The sequence below is a fragment of the Amphiprion ocellaris genome, chromosome 2 (assembly GCF_022539595.1).
Source record: "Amphiprion ocellaris isolate individual 3 ecotype Okinawa chromosome 2, ASM2253959v1, whole genome shotgun sequence".
NCBI lineage: Eukaryota > Metazoa > Chordata > Actinopteri > Pomacentridae > Amphiprion > Amphiprion ocellaris.
In genome coordinates, this window is record NC_072767.1 from 10,968,612 (window position 1) to 10,990,067 (window position 21,456).

General features: G+C 39.1%; 1 protein-coding gene across 3 annotated transcripts; it reads right to left on the reverse strand.

Annotated features, from left to right (window-relative positions):
• Positions 1–1,267: 1,267 nt before the first annotated feature.
• Positions 1,268–21,048, reverse strand: trmt1l (tRNA methyltransferase 1-like). 3 transcript variants are annotated; one of them, XM_023263390.3, is made up of 16 exons: positions 20,937–21,048; positions 16,504–16,611; positions 14,422–14,484; positions 13,720–13,833; positions 11,744–11,808; positions 10,967–11,123; positions 9,622–9,742; positions 9,438–9,517; positions 8,391–8,634; positions 5,865–6,077; positions 5,589–5,779; positions 4,794–4,860; positions 3,961–4,124; positions 3,816–3,881; positions 2,291–2,417; positions 1,268–1,846 (listed from the first exon to the last, which is right to left on the reverse strand). In XM_023263390.3, exons 1-16 carry the CDS (start codon positions 20,995–20,997, stop codon positions 1,657–1,659), a joined length of 2,031 nt encoding a protein of 676 aa, XP_023119158.1. In that variant the 5' UTR covers positions 20,998–21,048; the 3' UTR covers positions 1,268–1,656. The 3 variants fall into 3 exon arrangements, with proteins under 3 accessions (XP_023119158.1, XP_023119157.1, XP_054870931.1); XM_023263389.3 differs by having other exon boundaries at positions 9,622–9,745; XM_055014956.1 differs by lacking the exon at positions 20,937–21,048 and adding an exon at positions 18,619–18,637 and having other exon boundaries at positions 9,622–9,745.
• Positions 21,049–21,456: the final 408 nt, after the last annotated feature.

The window sequence follows — 21,456 nt, forward strand, 5'->3', positions numbered from 1 at the left end:
TGGTGTCCAATGCAGTGGTTGCTGTTTTTAGACCTTGGGACTAGTATGGGGACTCTTGGGCTCAACTGATTCATCGTCGGGGCGACGATGCAGAAAGCAGAGGTGGATTGTAGAAGAATGAATGTTGCACCCTCTTTGGGTTGGCTGTGTTATGCTCCTGTGACATAATGACCGTGACTTGCTTTGACCAATCACGACAGGAGGATGCACTATAAAGTTGGGCAAGGGTTACTTACCATTCTCTTGCTGCGACATCAGGGGCACGCCCCGCTTCCCGTTTGCCTCACTGTTTAAGTATAAGTTAGTGTTTATTCATCAGTCCTTTAATTGAATGTTTCAGTTTGGATAAACTTGTTTTTTTTTATTATAAGTAGTTTTCTTAAGTGCTTGTAATTGTTATTTTGTTAATTGATTTATGGAACCCGGTTAATGACTGTTCCCTTCCCTTTGTGATTTGCAGAATCTGTGGACCTCCGGTGGTGGGGACTGGTGTCTTCAGGTGGTCGGAACCCCTTCCTGTGTGGTGTGCTGCTCATCCCCTGGTTGTTTTTTTTTATTTCTTCACTCAGGTGTGTGTGTGTGTTCACGTGTGAGTGGGGTGATTTCTCCTGGGCTCCCTTGTGATGCCCGTTGGCCCAAACCTCCACCAGAGGGCCCCCAGCTCTGATTCGTGCCCAAACCCTTCATTTAGCAATCCCATTTGAATGGTTGCTTTTAAAAATTGGTTTTAAAATGAGTATTTTTGATATTATATAAAATTGTTATCTTTTTGCCTGCACCGGAATCATGTCTCCTGCCCCGTCAGTGGAACGAACCTGAGTTGCCTTCTCGTTAGTAGTGGTTATAATTCCCTGGGTGAAAGTCCCAGGGTGGCGTTGTTTGGCCAGTGTCTACATTCAGTAGTTGTAGCACACTAGTTTATCCCCGACCCCTCCGCTCGCCACACTTATAATGGTTCTTGTTGTCCATTAGTGTTTTTCTGCAGTTGCTCGTTTTCTGTTTTTGTGATCATTTTGTCCCCCTCTGCAGTGATTTGTTTGCAGGGTTTTTTGTGGTCGTTCTGCAGCTTGCTGTAGTTGTGTCTTTTTGTACTTCTTTACAAAGAATCTTTTTTTGTTTGTTTTAGTTTAGTTTCTCGATAAAGATTTGTTATATTTGTTGTTTGATTTCTTATCTACCTCTTGAGTTTCCTAATATAGATTATTTTGTTTTGATTAGTTTGAACTATTTGTTTCCGTGTCACTTTGTATTTTCTGCTGTCAAAGTATACACTGCCAATACATATTTATTGATCTGTTATACAATCACACTTTGCAGAAAGATTTTATGTTTTTAGAAGGCAAAACAAAAATGTAACAAAGAGAAAAAAAGCCCAATGTGTACAATATGGATTTTCAAAACAAATAAATAGCATCAGTAGATAAACTAGGGTCATCTGTGCTGTAGAAGGATTAATTGGATTTGTGTTTTAAATAAAACCCACCGCAGTTTTAGTTTGATAAAAGTTTGTTCCAATAAAAGCACATATAAATACAGTATGGTGGGTGGCTTTTTCATATATCAGTGCAGTCAGAACTTTGTGGAGCAGAAAGAACATTTTCTCAGGTGTGGACGAGTCGGAAGCAATCTTGGCTTCTCTGCCAGGTTCGGCTCTGCTCAAGTTGTTGTCTCTGTGCTCACATTCTTCTGAGTGGCGGTAGCATTGGTGTACGTGGGAACGCTGTACTTGGTGAGAACAGATTTAAACTTCAGCAGTGTGGCATCGGTTCGAACTCCTGTTGGGTCAAAGTGAGTCCGACTCACCCTGAAGCCAGCCTCTGTCAGATACTGTAGGAACTTGTTCAACCTGTACACAGAAATAATAAACATAAACAACTATTCATTATTTGTGTCCATGGCTGTTTGACATCACTTTGTTGTTGTTTTGTGATGGTATTTAATGTTGGACAGGGGCTTTGTGAGGTTTTCTATGAGGCAAATCTTAAAATTCCAAGCAGCTACTTGGGACACCTCATGGTAGAAAGTTGATCAGTTCTCACTGTTGATGAAAAGATGAAAGGATCAACTAACGGACTACTCCCACTCCCACAGAAAAACTTCTCTGTTCTCTGATAAAAGGAAATATGTATAATAATGGTGCAACGCTTTGTATTTTTGACCTATCTTCCCCTTTATCTGTCTCAGGTTGACCACATGTTTTTCCTTCTTTTCCTTGGGCTCTCTTCTTACAAACACACTTTGGGTCTATGAAGATCTTACATTAGAACAGAAACTGTTAGAGGTCACTCACTTGGGCATGTTCATGCCTCGGATGCTGTGGCGGTGGATACTGTAGTAGAAAGGCGGGTGTTCCAGAGACATATCAGACTTCAACTTTTTCACTGCGCTCCCAGACTCCTCTCCGGTCTTCCTCTTCCCTGCAGAAACATTGAAATCATATCTGAGCAGAAAACTAAACTCAGAGCTTTGATGTCAAACAGCTTTCTAAAGATATCAAACAAGTCAGAGTGGAGAACAAAAGGATGCACAAGACACTACAGTGTCATCCCATCCTAAATCATCAGTGGTCTTCTGGCTGCACATCTCTGATTTGTTTGAAACTTTTTTTATCACAGTTTTTGATATTTAAAATGCTATCACTGAAATTTGGCGTTGATATATTAAGCACTTTCCAAGATTGCTGATTGATTCACTTTCAGCACATCTTTCACACAAAGAAATTTGAGGTTATGCTTCAAAGGCAATATCTCAGTAACAGGCAAATAGTCTCAGAATCTGTATTTAAGATAAAAGTTGGACATTTTTACTGTTGTTTCTCATCGTGTCACTGATTCTGAATGTACAATATGGGACAGGTAGATCAAACAAATAAATTGGTAATTCAGAGGAAGAATTAGTGATATTTTCTCAACTTTATTTAGTTGCATGTCAAAATAATACAAAACAAAACACAGACTACTTTATAAATATGAAACACAAAAAATAAAAAGTCCTTTTCATTGAACATAAATAACTGAGCAAGTTTAACAAGCGGTACCACAAAAAATTAAACGTAAAACAAAAATAACTTTCTTTTAATTTTTGTGACCAAGTATCTAATATTACTAATCTAATATATTTATGTCTGCAACACTTTAGTGTTAAATTTATTGTCATAATCATTTTGGAAACTATTTGACAGGATCAAAATGGATTCCTTTACTTTGTATTCTTTTGGGAATAAACCTGGCTTTCAAGACCAATGTCACCAGCTGGGTGATATGCAGCAAGAAAAGCTGTGAGTACATGTATATTTATAGTAAGCTGAAATTTCACAGATATATTTCTAAATATTCATATTTTTATGTAATACAAATTTCACACAGATCATCACAGATGTCCAAGCAGAAACTGAAACCCTGGAGGCATCAAAAAGCAGCATATTGGTAATACAACAAGCTGTGTGTACAATATGTCATAATCAAGAGTTTACCAACTTAAAGAAAGTTTTCCCTGCAAATTGTCTCCATTGTGAGTTCTCTGAATGCAGAAATGCAATACACTGTCCTCTAGAGGACACCAATTTACAGTACGGTGATATCTGTTCACATACAACCTGACACGTTATTACTATCCCTGGTTTTCCAAGTGTTTACCTCATTGAAAAGTCAGCCCTGAAATCTGAATGCTGACAATATCTGCTCTGTCATCAGTCATCACATGCAAGTTTGGGATATCAGCTCGGTTAGAAGCCCATGTGTATGCAAGCATTTTGTAGGAAAAACAGAAATGGGAAGAAGAGAAGTGAGTTAACGGCAGATGAGTGACTGACTCACCGGATTGATCAGCAGGACTCGACTCCTCTCCGCTCTGTTGGGTCTTAATGACAACTCCACACTCCACTACATATGCAAAGGAGATTCAGTAAACATGATTTATCCTATAAATATCACAAAACCATTACAGGTAAAAGAGCGTTACCCTGGTTGGTGAGAGCAGATGGCCCGTGAACAAAAGACTTGAGGGTGGTACAGTCAGACTCGCAGATAAGAGTTTTGACGAGTGGCTGGATGTCATCCATGCTGTGCTGTACCGCTGCAGACAACATCCTCCTCAGAAAGCCTGTATTAAACAGAGGACCGGACCTGCACATACACACACATACATGTTACAGTACTACTCATCTGACTCTCCAGATGTAGGATGCAAGTAAAAATCACCGTTCATTTCAGTCGGCTTTGTCCTCCCACTATCTGTGTGCTACAGGAAACAGCCTCCAAGCAGCAACCTACCACTCTGAAATTTCAAGTTATGCTGAGAATTTGGATCATGCATTAAGGCAGCCCTGCTAGTCTTTTCCAGTGGATTATCCATTTTATATACAGTGCTCATCTCCCTGCATGAAAATTTTCACCACAATAATTCCTTCTTCACTTTGCTCCCAAACAATGACTGTGATTGTTTTTTATGAAATAAATGAGCCTTCAGACTTGTGAAAAGCTACAATGCTATAACCAGTCAGTAAAATAAAACTGCACAGTTACCCTAGTTGACATTTAGGTGGCATGGCATATTGGTTTCCAATAGCCTGACAATTAATGCTCAATTATTTCCTCTGTATATTTCTGTATGTTTTTACAAACGTGCTTGCCTCTCCCCCTTTAGAAAAAAAATTAAGTATTTTGAATTGAACTGACACCACCAACAAATAGAACCAAAATACAAAATTTAAGGATGAACACAGTATTCAGTGGCCTTATACAGCTGAATGAGGCATTCTGTATCACTGTGTGCAGTAATACTGAGAGGTTTACCACAGAGGTCCAAGCTGCACAGTTGTCTTTCCAGGTAGACTTCCATGGCAGTTACAGGGTAGCGTGTCTGGAAGAAACAGACATTAAGACACTATCTGAACTTACGCAGTTATGACACAACTTCAAACAATGTCAATTTGCGACAGTTGACAAAATGCACCAGTGACAGTTGCCTTGATTGGTTTCTTGTCAGCTAAATGTTTTATTATAGCTTGTAAAGACAGTCAGTGACAAAAATTCTACTGAACATCACACCTCTATAAAATTACATCAACTGGGCATCAGATACACTGCATGAGGTTGCTGGTACTCCATACGTCCTGTGTGTTCTCACAAAAAAAGCAATTTCACTTTAGAGCGGTAAACAGTATGTATGTACTGTAACTGAAAGCAAACACAACATTCATGGTGGACTGTACTGCACAAGTATTTCCTATAAACTGGCAGGACCTGTGTGTATTTTAGTTTTTCCATTATCATTACAGTGTATGTGTCTCAACCTGTTGATTTTATATTTTGGTATAGTGGCACTTATAACAACTGAACACTGAAACCTTAAAAATTCAAATGAATTAAAGAATATCATGTCTCATTGTATTATACCTTGTATTTGCATAGAAGCTGAACAATTTATTTATATAGAAGTTTTTACTTGTCACTGTCATGTGTATCTAAGTGCTGAATTAATATTCTGTGTAAAACCTACAAACAAACCGTTCTTTACAATGTTTCAGCTCTCTCTTGAGGGCAGTGCAGGCTTGGGCTAAACACATCACACTAACATCAGCAACTCACCGTCCACCATGTTTCCCTGTTTGAGGAAGAGTCTCTCCTCACACCACTGACAGTGGACCAGTTTTCGTAACTTCTTGGCCGACTCATCAGCTTGTGTAGGACCTCTCAGCACTCTCACCACCACCAGCACAAAATGTTCCAATGCTACTGCCAGCAGCACCTCAATGCCTTTGTTACAGCGTCCCGCCGCTCTTCAGCAGACAGCAGGAAATTAGGATTAAATTCTGGTTAAACTCTGTATGCTGTTGGGACAGAAATGAAAATGAAAAGGTCTACCTGGCCACAGTAGCCACAACCATGCGTGCAGCCACCTCTCTGTAGTACTCAGTGCGCACAATGTGGCAGCCGTAGTGACGCAGGGTGACATTTGGGGACTTGGCGTACAAGGAACTTGTGTCTGTGGACGTGACCGAGATGATGCCCAGGTTACGGACATTTCTGAAGGCAGCATCCAAGTAGTTCACAGCTGTACCATATGGATCAAGGTGACTGAAAGAATCAAGGGATACAGACACACTTTAAGTTAGAGTTTTCTTTATGCTTTAGAATTTAAACCCCTCATACTTCTATGATAGCCCTCCAAAAGTGAAGCCAAGTACAGAGTTCCTGTTATATTCAGTTGTTTTATTCATCATGCTATTGTTTGTTCAAGTATTCATTCTCCTAAGCTTTTATTTATTATTTGACATAAAAATTTCTATGTACCTGGTAATGATTTGACAGAGGGTTTGACAGCGGCTCGACATGATGCAGTTGTTGAGAAACCTACAGACCAACTAATTCTAACCCATGAGAAAGTGGAAGGACTGTTTCTCTCCTGACTTACCATCATCATTTCTGAACCACTAAATAAGTTATTCTACCATCAAATGTACTAACTGAAGTACTATTTTAAGACCTCTAAGAGAAAATCCAATGCAATACAGACCTGATCAAAATCTTAAGACCAGTTGAAAAATAGCTAGAATTTACCTTTTGCACATTTGGATCTTAATGAGGTTTTAAGTAGAGCTACAATATGCAAAAGCAAGAAGGGGGAGTGAGACAAAAAACACTTTGAAAAAGTAATTTATTTTAAACAAGTAAACTGAAATAGGCTGTTTATCAGCTGATCAAAAGTTTAAGACCATCGCTCAAGAAATTACAAAAAACTCTCCAAACCAGAACAAAAAATGTTCTCAGTAGGACTCAGTAACCAGTTGCTCCATCGTTCTTGTTAATCACTTCAAAAATTCGTTTGGGCATGCTAGATGCGAGTGTTTCCAGGAGGCTGGTGGGAACATTGCTCCAAGTGGTGAAGATGGCTTCACGAAGGGCATCAACTGTCTGGAACTGATGGCCATTTTTATAAACTTCCCTTGCCATCCATCCCCAAATGTTCTCTATGGGATTTAAATCAGGGGAACATGCGGGATGGTCCAAAAGAGTGATGTTATTCTCCCTGAAGAAGTCCTTTGTCAAGCGAGCATTGTGAACTGCAGCGTTGTCCTGTTGAAAAACCCAGCTGTTACCACACAGACGAGGGCCCTCAGTCATGAGGGATGCCCACTGCAACATCTGCACGTAACCAGCCGCCGTTTGACGACCTGCACCACCTGAAGCTCCAGTGTTCCACTGAATGAAAAAGCACCCAGATCATGATGGACCCCCCTCCACTGTGCCGGGTAGAAAACATCTCACGTGGGATCTCCTTGTCATGCCAGTAAAGTTGGAAGCCATCTGGACCGTCAAGGTTAAACTTTTTCTCATCAGAGAATAAAACTTTTTTCCACCTTTCAATGTCCATGTTTGATGCTCCCTGGCAAAGTCTAAACGGGCAGTTTTGTGGCGTTGTAGGAGACGAGGTCTTTGAATTAGTTTTTTGTTTTTGAAACCCTTTTCCTGCAGATGCCATCTGATGGTTATTGTGCTGCAGTCGGCACCAGTAAGGGCCTTAATTTGGGTTGAGGACCGCCCTGTGTCTTGACGGACAGCCAATCGGATCCTCCGGCTCAGCGCAGGTGTAATTTTTTTGGGTCTACCACTTGACTTTTTTGTTCCATAATGCTCAGGATCTTTCAAAAAATTTAGAATGACTGTCTTACTGCGTCCAACGATGCTGGACGCATGAGTCCTACTGAGAACATTTTTTGTTCTGGTTTGGAGAGTTTTTTGTAATTTCTTGAGCGATGGTCTTAAACTTTTGATCAGCTGATAAACAGCCTATTTCAGTTTACTTGTTTTCAATAAATCACTTTTTCAAAGTGCTTTTTGTTTCACTCCCCCTTCTTGCTTTTGCATATTGTAGCTCTACTTAAAACCTCATTAAGATCCAAATGTGGAAAAGGTAAATTCTAGCTATTTTTCAACTGGTCTGAAGATTTTGATCAGGTCTGTATCCATAGTGGAGCAAATGTGTTCTATGGATGAGTGACAAGCTTTAGATAAATCACAATATCAATATGGATTTTTAAACATCACCTCAATTTCCATATAAGATAGATTTGACTAAATAGAATAATCAAAATATTTAATGTAAGAAATTGTTTCATCACATGAAGCAACACTTCGCAAAGAAAACCTCAGAACTAACTTTGATATCTTTTAAGTACAGTTTGCTTGAGATTCTTACATACAATGACAGAAAAGTGTAAAACCATAAGTCTGCGTAGTTAAATCCATATGGACTGATATGACATCACCTCAACGTTTAACACCTTTCACTTCAGATTTCTAATGTGCCTAAATTCTTAAATCTAATCTAAATCTAAATGAAAACCATTCAAGCATTTGTAATGATTTGCCAATATCCTGAATACTTACATGTAGTCAAAAGCCCGCAGGTGCATAATGACATTAGCATCCATCTTGGCGACCTCCACTGTGGCGATGGGTACTCCCTCCACCTCACTGTCAGGCACCCGGGGCCCTCGTGGGCATCCATCAACCCGGATGTGGTTGAGCTTGCAGTTCTCTTTGATCATTTTGACACATGTGTCACTGATATCTGTTATGGTCACTTTGATGGCATTACGAAGATGCTTTGCCCACTGGAGGCCCATGATGCCTGAAAGGCAGCACAGCAGACACAGGATGGAGGTTTTGTGCTGACAATAAATCAATACTGCCAAAGCATGAAGAAAATTCAAACTTGTTTCTTTAGTTTAAAGTATGTGATGAAATACAGTTAAGTCATAACTGCCACGAAAAAATTTGTCTTTCAAAAATCTGATTATCTTTCAGTCTCAGATTAAGTCATCAAGTCTCAATTTTCCTAATGTTTTTATGATTGATTACTTTGATTTTGTGGCAGTTTACACTGCTCCCAATACATTTTACAATTAATTAGAAGCATTTATTTATTACCTTTAAGTCTCTTCATGGCCTCTCTTTCACCCATGATGTCTTGGTGCCATTTTTTACTGATTTTTTTAACCATTATTTCATAGTTGCAGTGAGTCAAAGAAACCAGTGGAATTACATACAGCAAAGACTGGCTGGCTGGGAATCAAACTGGGGCACTTTGTCATTGCTAGCAGTATTATTAATTTTGTTGTTAATGCTGTAAAATTCCTTTTTTTAAATAATAGTTTCTAATCACAAAAGACAGAAAATTAGTAAATACACAAACAATGGGGATCAATTATCATCTCACCGTTTCAGTTTAAAATTCTTCCAGCAATGTAAAATACTTCCTCTAACTCACAGAACATAAGACAGGGTAATTACACTAAATTCAAGAACATATGGGTTGAGATAAAATTGGTGTACTAAGGAGTCAATAACTTTTTTGTCGAAATGAGATAGAGTTGTTTTAGTCAGTGGAGGTCTGTATATTTTAATGCTATTGTGCTATATTTTAACACTCACCTGTGGCTCCAAAAGCATCCAGACACTCGAGTGGGTTTCTCTCCTCAGTCAGAACAGCCAGTGAACAAAACACCAGCTGCCTAAAACATAAACAACGCCCCCCAAAAAATGTTGTTTAACTGGGTGTTCATAATCAGAGGATGTCTGTCTATACTGTGTATGTTTTTGGAATGCTCATCTCCACCTGTTGTTCTTCATTTTGCGGTTGAAGTAAGTGTCACTCTTCTGTGGGGTGGTGTGGTTTGGGAGGAGCTGGACATTTGTTCCAAGTTCTTTCATGATTTCATAGGCCTGATCCGACGGAGCTGCTGACACATTAAGTCACAGAGAAAGATCAACTATTATTGTCAAAATGAAGGTTTGCACTTGAATATAACCCTAAATGAATATGGACTGTATAAATGAATAAAAAATGGACAAAAATAAAGGCGCAAGCATCGGGAATTGATTTCTAAATGAAGAGCAAGCCAGAAGGAACCATTCTGCAGTTGGCCCATGTGTCATTCAGACCAAAAAAACCATGGACCAGAAACTGAGGTGCCACGGCAGAGAAAGATACAATTTTTGACCTGAAGTTCATAATTGTTTTAAAACCCTTTGCATAAAAATAGTACATAATTCAAATTATTTCATGATTTGACTTTAAATTGGTACAAAATAAAAGATCATAAAATTGTACACTAATAGTAAAAGAAGTAACATTCATATATTACCTGATGTGGAGCTAAAAAGAACTATGATAGCAGCGGGTCATTTCTATTACATGTAATGTTTAATTTGGGGTAAAAAGAGACTTTTGACAAGCATGTACGATATTTATAAGGTTTTTTATTTTGCTTTTGCAATAGTATACGCTGTATACTATAAAAAGTGTTTTAAGTATTTGAAGTATTTTTTCCTGTCTGTGTTTTCTTTATTTAATTTAAAGGTCATTCACCTAATGCTGATGACACATGCTAGTGGCTAGCGCTAACAGCCTATATTTATGGAACAAATGCAAAACTGCAAAATCAAAATGTCAAGCTAAACTGCTAAACTTGAAAAGAAAGCAGAGTAAAAGGAAAAAATCTTTGGTCCTTGAGTGGAATCCAGATAAAATTCTGAACAGATGGATAAATCCAATAAAAATTGGAAAATCACACAGATGCTAACAACGTAACTAACATTTCTCGGTCTGGCCTTAATGCTGGAGGTCAAATACCCGAGTGAAGCAGCTTTTACTGGTTGTGCAGGAAATACAAATATTTTGCACATGAATTCATTGCTAAAGGGTTTAACATTATTGTATGTACATCACTTTCAGGTTGGTTTTCAACAAGTCAGTTTCAGATTAGGTCTGCAATTCTGGACCTGGGAGGACCACTAATAAAAAGCACATTACAAAATGACCTTTTGATGTGCAGTATAAACAATTAATACAGCAAGAAAAACATCCTTGAGAATATAATTGTTCTTTTAATTGGTGTTTCATTTAGCTATTAAAGTCAAGTATGCAACATTTAATGCCATGAAAGCTCAGTGTTTCTGACCTGGCTCTTCGAAAGGTACATCTGAGCTTCCAGAGTAGCTGGCCTCAGTCTCTCCTTTGTTGATGTGCCGCTTAAGATGACTGATCATGTCGGTCTTCCGGGCGATGGTGACAGAACACACCACACAGTGGTAGTGAGCCACATGTCTCCCCGACACCTAGAAGGAGTGAGCACAAACAACAAAATGTTGAAGGAAATTTGATTATTTCTCTCGCAACACAGAAAAGAATATGCAGTATGGTAACAATGACCTTATTGGAACTGTAACATCCTTTAAGAATTTGGTAGTTCTTAAAATGACAATGATTAAGTGTTCATTTACGCTTCAAGTAAATCACCTGTAATTTTCATTTTTATTGCATAGTCACCTTTAAAGTCAGTACACAAATTACACAAACATCAAATGTTATCCTTTAATATGCCTGCAAATTACAGGCACAAAAAGTAAAAGGCAAAAAAAGCTTGCTTTTAAATGGATCTGAGGTATCTACGGTATTCTAAGACCTTTTCCATTTTAAGTGTATCTCATGCATCAACAGACTTTTTCTTGTAATCAGATTCCTACTACATGTGCTATCTCAGAGTCCCCAAATTACACTTAGCTGTGCAATGTTCAGACCCATAGAATGAAGCCCTTCTACAACTCTGAGAAGCCTCTTCTGCTGACATCAATATTCAGAAAAGCACAAAGTGCTTGGCATCAGTTAAACCTCCTGTACTGATCCTGCCTGAAACGGCAGTAAAAAACTGATCTGCAGACACTTTGTGTGTTTAAACCTGATCTCCGCTGAGGCTGGGCTTTAAGTTTCGGCAGGGCAGGTGGCAGATGCACATCCTCTGACCTGTTAAAAGAAAAGAGTCAAAAGTCAGTAAATTATCATGATAGTCATTATTATCATCCTTGCTGTCATCCTGCAGATCAACTGGTAAACTGAGTGTTTCACTTTGCGGCTCAACTCCGTCATCACCATGACAGACGACCAGCTCTAATCCATCTGTGTCTCCCACGCCTGTCTACCCTCACATTAAACAAGACCTCAGAATACTGGTATTCCGACATAGCACAGATGCCTTGAGATTTTGTCCATGAAGATCAGGGACTAAATCAGTGAACGGAGCACAGCCTATGTGGAGTCCAACATGCACAGAACGATGCAGACACCTGTACACAGACCGCATGAAGCAACTCCACATATAAAAGACAATGAGGGACACAGTCTTTTCCTGGTTTACAAAACACATGTAGAGACAGGTAAATTACCTTGATCCTTCCAGCACCCCTGCAACTAAACATAGCTAATCCACTGGTCCATGACCAGAAAAGAATCCATATTGTTCCTCCTGATTTTAAAGTTCCTCATTTGGTGGGACTCTCCTCCCCTGTAAAATGTTGTAGTCAACAGTTACAAACTGCTAGCATTAAACTGGTTTTCAATGTCATGAAAGGGATTTGTAACCTGGCACGATGTCCATGGTAACATAAACTGCACCACTGACCTGCTCCAGAGGAGGTCATGTTCAAAGTTGGTGATTTAGTCATAAGAAGCACCTCCCTTTCACCAATTTGATGACTGTCTTTGAGCAATATAGATTCTTAGCTGGGGGAATGTGCTTTGAATAAAGCCGTGCAGCTATAACAACACAAACTGTATGTCTTCGCCCTGCCACTGGAACCTACATGCATTACATGCATTCAGTTGGCCATGCAGAAAAATGCATGCATGTGTTTTTATGTTTGGTCCTTATTTGTTGCCAAATTTGTTCTCACTGTTGGTACTGCAGCTAGCAGAACTCAGATTAGAAAACTGATTAGAGTATTGGTATTTATCGTAGAGAATATTCAAGATATTCATAAGATTAATTTCATTTTAATTTTGTCAAAAACTGAAGTGATTTTCTTGTATCCATCATAATGGGACAGTGTCACAGCTAAACGCTCTTCTTGAGTATCATGTTTCAAATGATGGAAGTTTAATTTTAAGAGCTCTAGCATGCAGCTGCAATTTTAGAAATAAGTAGCTGCAATGAGTGTAGACTGAGCACTAAAATACATGTATTAACTTACACAAGTAACAGTTTTCTACCAGCATTCCTCTTTTGCATCATTTGCTGTATCAGTACTTTTAATATGAGAAAATTCATATTCTTTAAAGCTCTCCATTACAACAACCTGATCCTCTTGACTGATAGACCATACACAACTGATCTATTTTGGGAATACGTACAGAGCCTGAGGAAGAACAAAGAAAGTCCATGACCATATTATGTTACCCATTATCTCTGATTGGGGTTTTAGGTCAGACAAAGAAAGCTTGGCTATGTCAAACTTGCTTTGTAGGGCACCCCTCTGATCTTTGATTGATCTCTGATTTATCTTTTTACGTTATAGGAGACACATATGCTAAAAATCTGGAGAATTGTCTTTAAGTTTTGCCATAGTCAAAGTTTATGAACATCTCACCAAATGTGGATTGTCTTTTCTGGCTAGGGCCCGTAGGTTCCATTGAAGGGACAACTTAATGACGCAGCTTACAACTACAGCCTGCATGTTTTTATGTTTCACCATATTCATGGTATCAGGAAACAGTTTTCCTAGTTTGGCATGGATGAATGTGACTGAATTGACTGAACTTAAGTGCTAATCTCCAGGATTAACTGAAGCACAGAAAGTGATCCAGACATTATTATCTAACTGTTTTTGTGTGTTATTTCAAAACCTTGTGCAATAACTAAAACCAGACTTAATTTCCTACCTTGAAGCTCCACGTAGACTTTCCAGTGGAGGTTCTGCAGGTGTCGGCGGAGTTTGTGGCTGTAACAGGCTTTAAATTTCTCCTCAGGACACAGAGGACACGATTTCCGACCCGCTGATGAGTGAGTCAGTCAGCGAATGAGTCAGTAAACACCAAATCACTATTGCAGTTTCATCCACATTTCATTATTGCCCATTTCTTTCTTGAATATTTAATTCAATGTTTGGTGTGTGAAATGCCAAATCACAGTATTTAAAAAGCCAGGAACAATATTCTTTTGTCTGTAGTAATTTCAGTCATCACATGATTTTAATGGATCCCTGCAGTCTACCAAAAACACATACACCATCATGTGCCCAATATTCCCCCAGTGCACTTAGCAAAATATTTGTTTCACAGGCAAATTTCCGCATTTACTTTTATGCAGACTGAAAATAAATGTTTGAAATGATTCTTTCAAAAAATCGGAATTTCTAAACATGGTGTCTAAAATGTATTCATGTTTTGTATTTTTGCTTTAAACATAAACATCAAACAGCATCTGAAACAATCTTTGTCACTAAGTTATCTGACATATCATCTAATTTTTGCAGCTCTGAAAATCACAAATGTTCTCTATTGCCTTTCTTATATCATTTTATCCTAAACACTCATATAAGGATATGACAGAACAAAAAAGATTTAGTGAGGAGCTTAACTCACCACCATCGAGGTCAGCCAACATCTCAAGGCCTTTGAGTTTAGTTTGGATTGACATGTGTCTCTCTGTGCAAAAGAAAAACATTTGGGATTTTGTCAGACAAATCAATCTGTAAAGTATAGTTAATCATTTATTATAATACAATATAATACAATAACTTCATTAATCCCCGAAGGGAAATTCAATTGTCTGGGTTCTCATCTGTTTACTTTAGAATTAAATAGTCTAATTGCTGATAGTAAGAAAGATTTTCTGAATCTTTCTGTCCTGCAGTGCAGGGATAGGAGCCGTTCACCACTAATGTTTCGTTGTTCACTGAGACAGATACGAAGTGGATGATCCATGTTTGTCACAATGGCCTCTGTCTTGCTCAGTGCCCGTCTCTCCACCTCATCCTCCAATGAGTTCAATCTGATTCCAACCACAGAGCCAGCTTTTTAAATCAGTTTGTTCAGACGCATTGCATCCTTGTTTTTTATACTGCCTCCCCAGCAGACTGTAGCATAAAACAGGACACTTGCTACTACAGATTGATAAAACATCTGCAGCATCTTACTGCAGATGTCTAATGATGGAAGTCTTCTGAGGCAAAAAAGTCGGCTCTGGCCCTTTTTGTAGATGAAGTCTACGCTTTTAGACCAGTTCACTTTATTATCAAGGTGGACACCTAAATATTTATACGAGGTCACCACCTTGAAGTCCACGCCACAAGTGTTCACTGGCTGAAAAGGGGGTTTGGATCTGCGGAAATCTATGATCATTTCCTTTGTCTTTGAGGCGTTGAGTAGCAGGCAGTTTTTGTGACTCCAGTCACTGAAGGCACTTTTCAGATCCCTGTATTCAGCTTCATGCCCATTTCTGATACATGCCACAATAGCAGTGTCATCAGAGTATTTCTGAATGTGGCAGGACTCAGAGCTGTATTTGAAGTCTGATGTATACAGTGTGAACAGGAATGGAGCCAGGACTGTTCCTTGTGGAGCCCCAGTACTGCTCATTAATGTCCCAGAAACACAGTTCCCCAGCCTGACAAACTGTGGCCTTCCTGTCAGGTAATCTATGATCCAAGAAACACTGGAAGGATCCACTCCCATCTCTTTGAGCTTGTCTTTGAGTATGGTGGGTTGGATGGAGTTGAAAGTGTTTGAAAAATCAAAGAACATGATTCTCCCATAAACTCCAGGTTCCTCCAGATGAGACAGGGCACGGTGAAGCATGAAGAGGATGGCATCATCTACTCCAATGTGTTCTTTGTATGCAAACTGCAGGGAATCGAGTTTGTCTTTGACCTCAAGCCTCAGTAGGCGTAGAATCAGCCGCTTCAGAGCTTTCATGATGTGTGAGGTAAGGGCAATAGGTCTGTAGTCATTTAGTTCAGCCAGACATTTGATTTTTGGTACCAGCACAATACAGGATGTTTTCCATAGAGCAGGCACCTGCCCCAGCTGTAGACTCGGGTTGAAGATCCTGTGGAGAGGTTGACACAGTTGTGCAGCACAGTCTTTAAGCAGTCTTGGACACACACTATCTGGGCCAGCTGCCTTCCCAGAGCAAAGTCTCCCAAGCTCCAACATCAACCCTGTCTCTGTGACAGAGAAGGGTACGGGTGCTAGAAGGGAAGTGGCTGCAGCTGTGGAGACGTGTAGGAGACGGAGAAAGAGAAGAAGGAGCTATAGTGGGGATTTCCATATGTTGAGGAGAAGCAGGAGGAGCAGCAGTGAAAGTAAGTGTGTCCACAGTGTCAAATCTGTTGAGGAACAGGTTGAATTCATCAGCTCTTTCCACGTCACCCACTATTGGCTCCCTTTTCTTTTTATTGTTATGTCCAGAGGTGGTACTAATTCCTCTCCACACATCACGGATGTTGCTGTGTTGAAAATTCCTTTCTATCTTCTTTTTGTATTCCATCTTTGCCATCTTCTCCTCTTCAACTCATGCTGTACTTCTTTGAGTCGTTCTTTGTCACCGTCTCTAAAAGCTTTTTTTAAAAAGTTATTTAGTAATAAAATCCTGCAGATTCTGTACAAAGGGGTAGGCAGCTCTAATGGAAATTGATCAATAGACAAGAGCGTCTAATAAATTACCAGAGGCTGTAGTTGAGGGTTTGGTGTCACTGTCTCCATCTGCTTCATTCTCTGCCACCTGCTTTGCAGCCTGGTAAGTAGTCGAAGGTGCATCTTCAACATTATCACCTATAGACAGAGAGGTCAGAAAAAAATCTTTCCTTTAGCTATTTTAAACAACTAAACCAGCTAAAATTTGTCCACTGCAGTTTATTATGTGGTGGAAAATACACAGATGGACTAAAAAAGTCTAGTGCATTAAATTTTCATTTCAGTTTTACAAAAATAAATAGGGGTTTCTTTGTCTGGCTAAAAACCTGGGAACCTTTCTTATAATATTAGTTAGTATGAATTTGTAATTGGCAGGATATTTCCAAAATTTAAACAAACTTGGTGGTCCTAATTACAGGTGAAATGCCACATTATTTGTACTTGACGTTTTAAGAAAAAAAAATACAACATTATGAGTGAATTAAAAAATAATCAGTCGTCAGTATCCATTAGCGTGTCCTAGAAAGACAAATGAAAACTCAATGTGCACTCTTGCCAACTTTGCACAGCCGTACATTATGGATCTGCAAATTCAGTAAGAATTCACTTAACTGATGGTTCTATTTTTTTTTACTTTCAAGCTGATCTTATGATTACCAAACCCCTTTTCAGACATACAGTTCAATCCTTTCATTTGAGGACAGCTAAACAAGTCAGCTCATGTCTAAATTAGCACGCTAGGTGGACCTACATACACCAACAACACAGGGCTTGTGTGAAGCTTTTAGAGAAGGCCATTTTTCCACATTTCAGCCTCAATATTGGTCTGAAAACAGAACAGTGGGCAAAAGACACAGAAACAATCACAAAGCATCTTTCTTATTCACACTGGCCTACAATCTCACATCTATTACAAAGTGAAATATCCATTAAATTATCCATTAAATTTACCTCTATCCCTCTACCCCTCTACCTCTTCTGTCTCTCTCAACCCGCCCGGCCAGCAGGCAGATGGGTCCCCCCACATTAGAGCCGAGTTCTGCTCGAGGTTTTTTCCCTGTTAGAAGGGTGTTTTCCTTGCCACTGTCGCCTTTTGGCTTGCTCTGGGGTTCAGGCATATGGGTTCTGTAAAGCGTCTCGAGATAATTTGACTGTAATTGGCGCTATATAAATAAAATTGAATTGAATTAAATAAATTTTAATGTGATGAACTTAGAGTATTAAAGTTTAAATGAGAACCAACAATGAAAACATTTAATCAGGGTTTTGACAAAACATTAACAGAAGACGAAGCTTCCTGATACTGGTTGGAGTGTTTTTTTTAAAAGATCTGCAGCGTCAAACAGCAGCAGGATCCATATGAGCATCTCTAAAGACAGAGAGGTGCGCAAATTTAAGCCTGACACAAGGGCAGTAACCTCATTATTACTCATAATATAATATAATATAATATAATATAATATAATATAATATAATATAATATAATATAATAATAGTATACAATGTTGTATAAGAATAAATTAAAACTGCAAGCAGTGACGATTGAACTCTTACATCTTCATGCACATTAGGGCAGCTAAAACAGCTTTGAACTTACGTATCATAACCATAAGTCACTGCACAAACAGACACATTTACAGTGGGGAAAATAAGTATGTGATGCATCTCCGATTTTGCAAGGTTTCCCACTTACAAAGAATGGAGAGGTCTGTAATTTTTGTCATAGGTACACTTCAACCGTGAGAGACAGAATGTAAACAAAAAAGTTCAGAAAATCACATTGTGTGGTTTTTAAACAATTAGTTTTCATTTTATAAGTATTTGAGAACCTACCCACCAGCAAGAATTCTGCCTCTCACAAAAAAGTGCATTCTGAAAATGCTCACATTTAATGAATTATCTTTTTTACAAAACATTATGATCACCCTGAAATTTCTTAAGAAAAACAGGTTCAAATTCAACAGCATTATGCCTCAGTTAATCATTTACACATGCATTACAATTTAAAGATCACAGTTTATCTAGAAAATCACAAAACATTCAGTCACAGGTATCTGGAACTGAACGATCTAGTATTTTACTTCATGATCAAAACAACTTGTCATGGTCTGAAAATATTTAAAATTTACAGTTTTACAAACTTACAATCTGCAGTTAATGTCTTCTCTGTAATTTTTACACTTTGTAAAGTCGTCCCGAGGGCCGAAATGGACCATCTACCTGCCCGGTTTTGGACCGCGGGCCGTATGTTTGACACCCCTGGTAAAAAATAATCGGAGTAAGCCGAGGTGGTGACGTGATCAAGTTCGCTGGTGTTTCAATTGCATCTTAACGATGTGTTCTCGCGTTCTCGGTAGTCCCTATATGCCAAGTACGTAAGTACGGACTTGCACAACGGCCAGCGCAGTGTGCGCCGCGAAAAATAGGCCGACGTTAAAACAATAGTTCAGCTAATTAGTTCCGCACCGACGGACCTTGTCCTCCCAGTCGCTCCACTATTTGAGAAGCGCTGCTGTATATTATTGACTTTAAATCAAATGTTTGTGACATAAGGCTAACAACCTGCGTCCAGCAACTGTCACAATGACTACAGCTTACTACTGACGTGCATGTGTTGACATTTATCAAACATCTGACATTTGGAGCAAACGGATAGTTTGCATCACAAAGATCTTGATGACAGCAACAATATTTGAGGTTCATTAGGTTTATTTACCTAATAAAGCAATTCCTATTTTGTTCCCCGAAAACCTCAAACAAAACACTAAATAATAACTGTGACTAATATTTTGTCAGCATTCTGTAGAATTAATACCATATTTAGCAAAGCCCGATCAATTTTATTGGTCGATTAGAGCCTTTCACAGATATATCAGTATCGGCACATGTATTCCACAACACGAAGCTTAATTTTAAACATCATACAGGATAACAGCTTGGGATACGTCAAAAATGATGTTATTACATAGTTTATTCAGCAGAGTGCACAGTGCTGTGGAGTCCAGTGCTGTTTTCAGTCAGCTACTCACTAGTTTGTGAAATATATTACTGGAAAGTTATAACAACGTAGGGATCAACCAATATGTATTTTTCTGTGCCAATGGAGAAAAGTTGACAACAAATATTTGGAACCAATACACATTAATGTTATCCATTAACATCATGTGACAGCAGGAACCTGTCATTCATAACTAGGCATCCTAATTAATGAGGATTACTGAAAGTGAATATGCACAATAGAAATAAGAGTGATGATGTTTGCTTGATGCTACAACGTTCCCCTATGTTCACTGTGAGATTGACCGATTGAGATTGAACAGTTTTTCTTCTTGACTCCTGCAGACCTGACTGCTGGTCTTCTCTGATTTCTTCACCTTTTTGTGTTCTATCCTTCAGTTAGCATGTCTGCATGGTGGTTTTCATATGTTAGAAGACACATCTTGAGCAGCATAAGCAGTCAACGCTATGCAAGAACACTTCACCCTTGGAACTGCAGTGCCCTGGTAACTGTAGAAACTCACTCCTGTCAACTAGCAGGAAGAGGCTCTCAGTAGACTGTGTAGGGAGAGGGGTGTACAGAGGTGGGAACTAAATTAATCTGCACATTCTAAAGCATGTTGACTCATATGTAAGGCAATTTAAGACAAGAAGGAATACAATTAATAAGGACAAGCTTACAAATATATACTGATGCACAGAAATGGGTCTTTAGGGGGTTTGATCCATGGCTGGAGAGGGACTCTCCCTAACGAGTAAAATGCTGATACGTACTACTGCATAAGTAAACATTAATAACATACCATCGTATTATGCTTACAGGGGCCACGTTCCTTTATCTAGTATTTTTAATTTTCCCAAAAGTACTACACTGTCTTCACTACCTTTACATATTTTATCTATGTAACATTTTTGATTCACGACTTTTACTTGGAGTATGTTGATCCCAGGACTTCTGAAACCTTTCCACAAGTGCACAGTATCCTTCTTCTCACAGTTTCAGTCTTTTGGTTCTTAGATGGGCACACGAGTGACTTTCTCGGTTTTCAGTTTCACAGAAACAAAGACGGCCTGGTGAACATTAACGGTTATTAACGGCTCAGAGCGGCTCTGTGGTCCTGTAGTGCAGCTCCGCGGTGAGACCGTGTTGACTGAAACGGCACTCTAACCCCCCCCCAAAAAAAGACGCTGATAAAGCCTATACGAAGGCAGAAACACTAGTGTGAGCTGCTGCTGCCTGCAGCAGGTCAGCTACTACGAGCTTCAAGCCTTTTGTCGCTGTCATTATTGACTATTTAGGTCCTATGGCGGAGCTCCGCGGTGAGGACCTCGGTTAGTTCCGCAGTTGCAAACTCAAATTTTCCATGAATTCACGCACAGGGCCGGTAAAACCTGAAGCACAAATGATGCTGGACGATCCACTCCCAAAACAGTGGACACACGAGAAGCGGGTGCGGTGTACTTACGTTTGATACTGACGTCCTCCCGGTGTGGCTTAGCAGCGTCTGCCTCCCTGAGCTCCGCCATTACGGACTAGAGCAACATACGCAGGAACTGTTCTGTCGTACGTGCTTTACGTAAAGTGACTACTTTTGAACGTAAAGGCTGGGTTAGTGGGTATTGAATTTTACGGAAGCACATTGCATGCACTGCAACAAGCGCTTAGACACATTTTGATTGTGACTTACTAACACTTAGTAAAATTTGTAAAAGAAACTTATGAAACGTGAACAGAAGTGTTTCAGAAGGTACTTTACAATCACCAAGTTATTAATATTTATTGTGTATCAAAGTTATTTACTGGATAATTCCAGGCCTAGAGGACATTTGGGCTTCATTTTTTTTTTTTTGAAAAATAGACCTTCTCTTTTACAACTTTCTGCTCCATATTCATCAATAATAGGTAATAAACAATGGCTTGATTGGCTCACCTTACACATCAATGGTACCATTTTTATTCCATGTTTTATGTGTTGTTTGCTAACC